Below are 8,477 nucleotides of genomic sequence, written 5' to 3'. Positions count from 1 at the left end.
TCTCAATTGCATACGCATTAAAACAGAACTTGATACGATAATTAAAACTCATGTCAAGAATCGAGATCTTTTGTTCTTTCTTCCTTTTTGGGTGCGATCTGATCAAGCCAATGGAAATACTCCAGGAACGAGAACCGATCGGTATGCCAACTAATCAGCCTCCAATAATTATCATGTTACCCGGATGGCCGGATGATACGATCCGATCCCGTGCATTGGGTCTTTGGGCATCGTCAGCACAGCAGCCGGGCTATAAGGATTCTAGTTTCGTTATAACCTGAGTTGATATCCCGCCCAAGCACGCCGCGTGCAGTTGACTCGCGCCTCCGCTGATCGGCTCCGCATCAAGAACCCAAGATCCAAGCTAGGCCACTGCGGAAGCCATGGATGATCCGCAGCAAGCAGAAATGGCTCCGCCGGAAGACGCGCCGGCCGGCGTCCCCGCGCATCCCCTGCCACACTCGGTGCGCGGCGTCTTCCTCAACTACATCGGCTACTGGCGGCCACGGTTCTTCGCCCGTCCCTCGGCGCGCCGCCCGGCGGTCGACTACGGTGACCTCGACTTCCTCCCCGACTATATAGCCGGGGGTACAACTCCATCCTGGACCACTGCAACGGGCTCTTGCTCTACGGCAACGCCTGGCTGTACTGCGTGGCCAACCCCGCCACGAGGCGATGGGAGCGTCTCCCGCGCATGGACGCCAACGACTACGTCCCGTATCTCGTCTTCGACCCCGCCCTGTCGCGTGGCTACGAGGTGTTGCTGTTCCGCCGCGAGCCCGAGAAGCCCAAGAAGTTCGACCTCATTGAGTTTCTGTCTTTGCTGGATGACATGTCGGTCGGCGAGGAGGACGTAGAGAATGAGGGCCAAGATGAACCGGCTGGAGAACCTTCCATGGATGACTTGCATCGTTTGACGGAATGGCCACAGTCACAATGGACGCTGCCTGTGTTCTCATCGGCCACTGGAGAGTGGCAGGAGAGGTCATTTGTCCGGGAAGGAGAGGCTGTCAAGACGATGGCCAGTATGCAACTGGATGCGGTACAACCCATGGAATGGGGCCCAAGATGGCGCTACAGTGTGTATTGGCGAGGCGCGCTTTACGTCCATTGCCGTGGTGCATTTGTTGCAAGGTATGCATTCTAGATCGAAGTGCATAACTACAAAACTCCTTCAATTATAGTGTTGATATGTTTTTTTTACTAATTTATATAATCTTTTTTACTTTCTATTCATGGATTTTTTTATATCATCTATACTCCCTCCATTCCATAATGTAGTGCTTTCTCTATCCCCGTGCTTCAACTTTGCCCGTAAATTTAACTACCAAGATCGATTGCGGCGGGAGCAAAAGTTATATCAGTGAATTTGTATTCGAAAGAAATTTTTAATTATGTAACTTTTTCTCCCGCCGCAGTCGGTCTCGTTCGTTAAATTTATGATCAAAGTTCGACCTCGGGAAGCACGGGCGCACTATATTTTGGAATGGAGGGAGTAATATTTTAGACTATTAACATATTTTAGCGAATAAACTTGTGTTTTCTAGGATATCTTTATCAGATGGTAAATACCGGGTATTTAATACACCAATAGATTTTGAGGAAAGCAATGCATGTCCTTATCTTGGGAAGTCGGAAAAGGGGGTGTACTTTGTGACAATTCACAAGTACAATAACCTTCTCCGTGTTTGGAACCTCAGTGAATCAAGCGGTCCAATAGATTGGGTACTAAAGCATACTATTGAGCTTGATGAATCTACTTTGTGGGCTGCGATGCGTTTCTACCAACACGAGATTAATGGACCTTGGATCTTAGAGGACAATAACAACGATGATGTGGAAAACAAGATGGTGCCGCTAAAAGAAGATATTGAATGGAACTCCGATGAGATAATGTAATGAGTAACCAAGGCGGTTGTGAAGAACCATACGGTCACATTTATTTCTTGGGTTTTCACCCGTACAAAGAGGTAATTTTCTTAGGGTTGTCATTTATAGGAGTGGCTTATCATTTGAATAGCTCGAAAGTTCAATACCTCGGAAAACTACGCCCAAAAGATTACTGCACAGCGTATTCAAATGGCATATATGAATCATTTATGTACACTCCATGCATGGTTGAGGAGCTTTCAAAGACTCCTCCATAATATGTACGCAAAGGTTACCATATGTGAACTGCAAATGGTTCAACAGTGCAAGAAAAAGTGTATCATAAAGTTCGAGTCTTATTTTCAGCCATGAATACCATATTATTTTATACATTCGCAATCTTCTGAGGTAGTTTGTCATCTGGTTATGTAATTTGTACTTTTTATGCATTTGAACCAACCAGTTGTCTTCTTGCATAGTTCTACCTTCTTTTGAGGGAGCATAATTCTACATGTAAGTACTGCAAAGTGTAGAAATATATGTACTGGTTACATATGTCTTACTTCCCCCACGCTCTTCGATCACTTCTGGGCATGCAAAAGTAGTCCCGTGCTTTTAAATCGTGTCAAATTTTGCACCATGTTAATCATCATAATATAGTTCTATATCAGTTGCATGTGAAAAGGCATTCATCAATGGTAATATCAATGAAGAACTATGTGTCAAACAACCCCCTTTTGAAGGCCACAAGCATCCTGACAGAGTGTATAGGCTTCACAAAGTCCTTTATGGGCTCAAGAAAGCTCCTTGAGCTTGGTATGATACACTCAAGAAGTTTTTGGAAAAGAAGGGCTTCAAACTAGGAGCCAATGATTCCACTCTCTTCACCAAATCTTATGATGGTGATCTATTCGCGTGTTAATATATGTGGATGATATTATTTTTGACAGTACTAACTCTCATTACAATGAATAATTTGCAAATTAATAGCCGAAAATATCAAACATCCATGATGGGGGAACTAAAAATATTCTGATTCCAAGTTCATAAAAAACGGAATGACATCTTTATCTCTCAGGAAAAATACCTCAAAGCCGCTTGAAGAAATGTTTCATGGAAAATTGGGAAGACATCAAGACTCCAATGCCAACACATGGACACCTTGACTCCCAAGATAATGATAAACCATTCAACAAAAAGGTATATTGCTCCATTGGCTTTCCCTTGTATCTGTGTGCATCTAGGCCCAACATTTTGCTTAGTATTTGCATGTGTGCACAGAGGGTGAAGAAAACCAGAGATTCAAATCTTCACCCTCCTATGATCACATATCCTTGTCCTGATGACGCTCATCCTGCTAATGTGCTTCGTGAAGGAAATATGCCCTAGAGGCAATAATAAAGCTATTATTTATTTCCTTATAGCATGGTAAATGTTTATTATTCATGCTAGAATTGCATTAACCGGAAACATAATACATGTGTGAATACATAGACAAACAGAGAGTCACTAGTATGCCTCTACTTGACTAGCTCGTTAATCAAAGATGGTTATGTTTCCTAACCATAGACATGAGTTATCATTTGATTAACGGGATCACATCATTAGGAGAGTAATGTGATTGACTTGACCCATTCTGTTAGCTTAGCACTTGATCGTTTAGTTTGTTGCTATTGCTTTCTTCATAACTTATACATGTTCCTATGACTATGAGATTATGCAACTCCCGTTTACCGGAGGAACACTTCGTGTGCTACCAAACGTCACAACGTAACTGGGTGATTATAAAGGTGCTCTACAGGTGTCTCCGAAGGTACTTGTTGGGTTGGCGTATTTCGAGATTAGGATTTGTCACTCCGATTGTCGGAGAGGTATCTCTGGGCCCTCTCGGTAATGCACATCACTCAAGCCTTGCAAGCATTGCAACTAATTAGTTGCAGGATGATGTATTATGGAACGAGTAAAGAGACTTGCCGGTAACGAGATTGAACTAGGTATTGAGATACCGACGATCGAATCTCGGGCAAGTAACATACCGATGACAAAGGGAACAACGTATGTTGTTATGCGGTCTGACCGATAAAGATCTTCGTAGAATATGTAGGAGCCAATATGAGCATCCAGGTTCCGCTATTGGTTATTGACCGGAGACGTGTCTCGGTCATGTCTACATAGTTCTCGAACCCGTAGGGTCCGCACGCTTAAAGTTCGGTGACGATCGTAATTAGGGTTTTTGTGTTTTGATGTACCGAAGGTTGTTCGGAGTCCCGGATGTGATCACGGACATGACGAGGAGTCTCGAAATGGTCGAGACATAAAGATTGATATATTGGAAGCCTATATTTGGATATCGGAAAAGTTCCGGGTGAAATCGGGATTTTACCGGAGTACCGGGGGGGTTACCGGAACCCCCCCGGGGGTTATTGGGCCTACATGGGCCATAAGGGAGAAGAGGAGGGCCAGCCAGGGCAGGCCGCGCGCCCCCTCCCCCCTAGTCCGAATAGGACAAGGAAGGGGGGGGGGGGGCGGCGCCCCCCTTTCCTCTTTCTCCCTTCCTCCTTCCTTTTCCAACAAGGCAAGAGGGGGGAGTCCTACTCCCGGTTGGAGTAGGACTCCTCCAGGCGCACCCATAGGGCCGGCCGCACCTCCCCCTCTCCCTCCTTTATATACTGAGGCAAGGGGGCACCCCATGACACACAAGTTGATCCTCGTGATCGTTCCTTAGCCGTGTGCGGTGCCCCCCTTCCACCATATTCCACCTCGGCCATATCGTAGCGGTGCTTAGGCGAAGCCCTGCGTCGGTAGAATATCATCACCGTCATCACGCACTACTAGGGAAAAGCCTATACACAGAATCTTACCAGTAGCGCGCTATAAAATCAGGCGCTGCTGGTAAGTAGCAGTAGCGCGGGCTGTGGAAACTCGCCGCTGAAACAAGTTTATCAGTAGCGCGCGCACTCCAAGCGGCGCTACTGCTAAAATTCCCACGACGCCGCCGCGAGGCCAATTATAGCAGCAACGCGTTAAAATAGACAACGCTACTGCTACGTAACGTAGCAGCAGCGCGTTCAGGCAATAATCGCTACTGCTAAATTAACTACAGATCTCACTAGCTAGCCTCATCCACAGATCACACTCACACACACTCACAGTCTCCTCCTCACCCCCCGCGCCGCCGGTCCTCCCCCGTCGCCCCTCCCCCGTCGCCCCTCCCCCGATCTGCGCCGCTGTTGCCTCATCCTCCTCCGTCCTCCATCCACTCACCGTTGGCCGCCCCCTCCTCGCTCCGTCTTCCTCCTCGATCCGTCCTCCCTCCACTCGCCGTCGGCCGGCCCCTCCTCGCTCCACTTTCCTCCTCCGTCCTACTATCTTCTCCCTCCTCGAGTCGCCCCTCCTTGTCCCTCCTCCCTGATACATTTTGATTTAGTAGGCTTTTATATGTAACATTTTGATTTAGTTGATTTAGTATGCTAGTGGATTTAGTATGCTAGTTGATTTAGTATGCTAGTTGATTTAGTCGATTTAGTTGATATGATTCAGTTGATTTAGTAGGCTAGTTGTTTTAGTTGATTTAGAACATTTTGATTTAGTTTATTTAGTAGGCTAGTTGATTTAGTTGATTTAGTAGGCTAGTTGATTTAGAACATTTTGATTTAGTTGATTTAGTAAAATGGCGCCACCACCAGCACCACTATGTCGACTGTGCAAGTCAAGGTGCGCCAGCAGCCTTGCAACTGGCAAGCTGTTCGGCATCTACTTCCATCCGAGTTTTCGTCATGCGGCGGTAAGAAATTAGTTGAAGTGTAACAACTATTTTATTTTTAGTGTTGGCATTACTGCATTGTGTCATTTTGCTTTTCTTACACAGATCGTCCCATGCAATGTGAGGTTGAAATTCAACAAGCTGACATGAGACACTGTGACATTTGAGGCTCCTGGGGGGCCGTACACTATGGAGGTCGAGAAAGGACGCAATATGTCGCAGATTGGAGGAGATGGATGGGCCTGTTTCCTTGCTCGCATGCGTCTTACTGGTGGTGAGTTGATCAGATTCTCCTTCAGAGCAGAAAGACCCAAGCTGGTTGTCATTTATATCAACCTGGTGGAAGATGATGAAGATGACGAAGATGATGAAGATAATGAGGACCCACTCAATGAAGATGATGAGAACCCACTTCATGAAGCCATCATAGCTCAAAGAATGAGGCTGAGCGAGGAGGAGGTGTGCAACCTATGGGACATAATTCCGCCACGTGATGACTTTGTCGGGGTGCCATTCGTGACCCGCCTGACAAGTACCATGGTCGATCGGCATGAAATGGTATGTTATACGTACTGCATGTAGTAATTTGATGATATATACATGTTGTATTGTTATACTTACAAATCTAGTCGATGATATACTTTAGTGTAGAGTCTGATCACATGCTTAGGCTATTTATTAATTGATATGTTTTTCTTATTCAGAGATTGCCAAAGAACCTATCTGTGAGTTGTGGTATCGAGCCTGATGAAGAAGGCTCAGTTGGACTACGCCTTACCGCAAGGGGCTCCGTCACCACATGTACTTACCGCATGGGCACAGATGGTCGCACACACTTGAACTCGGTTGGGTGGAAGAGATTCCTCGTTGGCAAGAATCTTCGTGCTGGACAGGCCATCCTAATTACTATCAGGAACACCCACCGCCCAGGCTTGAGGATGATGATCGTCGTCGATATCATCTAGAACTACATATGTGTATGTGCCTATATCATCTAGAACTACATATGATGATTGTCGTCGATATCATGTAGAACTACATATGATGATCGCCGTCGATATCATCTAGAACTAAATATGATGATTGTCGTCGATGTCACCTTGTACTGCTTGAGGATGCATGTTGAGTATATATGAAATTGTTATCTAGTACTCCCTCGGTTCCAAATTACTCGTCGTGGTTTGAGTTCAAATTTGAACTAAAACCACGACGAGTAATTTCGAACCGAGGGAGTACTACCTAGTACCTATAATGCTTTATGAAATTGATATCTAGTAGTACCTAGTATCTGGAAATTGCAGTTTATCGAAGTCGGAATGGGGAAATGGTGAAAGATATAACAGTAGCGCTGGACCGGGAAATCGCTACAGCTAAGTAATAGCAGCGCGTTCCTGAAAAGCGCTACTACTATAGTCAATAGTGGTAGCGCGGGTACAGGCAGCGCTACTACTAAGAGTTAGTTGTAGCGCCTTATTGGTAGCGCGGGTACCCGCGCTGCTGATAGGCCTAAAACCCGCGCTGCTGCTAGCCTTTTCCCTAGTAGTGACGCCGTCATGTTGACAAAACTATCCCTCAACGTTTTGCTAGATCAGAACTCGAGGGACGTCACCGAGTTGAACGTGTGCAGAACTCGGAGGTGTCGTACGTTTGGTACTTGGATCGGTCGGATCGGGAAGACGTACAACTACTTCCTCTACGTTGTGCAACACTTCCGTTGCCGGTCTACGAGGGTACGTAGACAACACTCTCCCCTCTCGTTGCTATGCATCACCATGATCTTGCGTGTGCGTAGGAAATTTTTGAAATTACTACGTTCCCCAACAGTGGCATCCGAGCCTAGGTTTTATGCGTTGATGTTGTGCACGAGTAGAACACAAGTGAGTTGTCGGCGATATAAGTCATACTGCTTACCAGCATGTCATACTTTGGTTCGGCGGTATTGTTGGATGAAGCGGCCCGGACCGACATTACGCGTACGCTTACGCGAGACTGGTTCTACCGACGTGCTTTGCACACAGGTGGCTGGCGGGTGTCAGTTTCTCCAACTTTAGTTGAACCGAGTGTGGCTACGCCCGGTCCTTGCGAAGGTTAAAACAGCACCAACTTGACAAACTATCGTTGTGGTTTTGATGCGTAAGTAAGAACGGTTCTTGCTAAGCCCGTAGCAGCCACGTAAAACTTGCAACAACAAAGTAGAGGACGTCTAACTTGTTTTTGCAGGGCATGTTGTGATGTGATATGGTTAAGACATGATGCTAAATTTTATTGTATGAGATGATCATGTTTTGTAACTGAGTTATCGGCAACTGGCAGGAGCCATATGGTTGTCGCTTTATTGTATGCAATGCAATTGCGCTGTAATGCTTTACTTTATCACTAAGCGGTAGCGATAGTCGTGGAAGCATAAGATTGGCGAGACGACAACGATGCTACGATGGTGATCAAGGTGTCGCGCCGGTGACGATGGTGATCATGAAGGTGCTTCGGAGATGGAGATCACAAGCACAAGATGATGATGGCCATATCATATCACTTATATTGATTGCATGTGATGTTTATCTTTTATGCATCTTATCTTGCTTTGATTGACGGTAGCATTATAAGATGATCCCCCACTAAATTATCAAAGTATAAGTGTTCTCCCTGAGTATGCACCGTTGCGAAAGTTCTTCGTGCTGAGACACCACGTGATGATCGAGTGTGATAGGCTCTACGTTCAAATACAACGGGTGCAAAACAGTTGCACACGCGGAATACTCAGGTTAAACTTGACGAGCCTAGCATATAACAGATATGGCCTCGGAACACGGAGACCGAAAGGTCGAGCGTGAATCATATAGTAGAT

General features: G+C 45.9%; 1 protein-coding gene and 1 non-coding gene across 2 annotated transcripts; both read left to right on the top strand.

Annotated features, from left to right (window-relative positions):
* The first annotated feature begins 10 nt into the window (after window positions 1-10).
* Window positions 11-2,259, top strand: LOC125552098 (uncharacterized). Its single transcript, XR_015601359.1, has 2 exons — window positions 11-1,134; window positions 1,548-2,259. It is a non-coding gene; the product is annotated as an uncharacterized LOC125552098 (transcript).
* Window positions 2,260-2,951: 692 nt separating this feature from the next.
* On the top strand, window positions 2,952-6,761 carry LOC147976164 (uncharacterized). The gene is made up of 2 exons (XM_087518589.1): window positions 2,952-6,190; window positions 6,337-6,761. The coding sequence occupies exons 1-2, from the start codon at window positions 5,822-5,824 to the stop codon at window positions 6,595-6,597; spliced, it is 630 nt and encodes a 209-aa protein (XP_087374715.1). The 5' UTR covers window positions 2,952-5,821; the 3' UTR covers window positions 6,598-6,761.
* The last annotated feature ends 1,716 nt before the right edge of the window (window positions 6,762-8,477 follow it).

The sequence above is a fragment of the Triticum urartu genome, chromosome 4A (assembly GCF_056163025.1).
Source record: "Triticum urartu cultivar PI428250 chromosome 4A, HENAU_Tu73, whole genome shotgun sequence".
Classification (NCBI taxonomy): Eukaryota; Viridiplantae; Streptophyta; class Magnoliopsida; order Poales; family Poaceae; genus Triticum; species Triticum urartu.
Note: the sequence above shows the minus strand (reverse complement) of the source record. Positions and strands in the feature narration are given on the sequence as shown.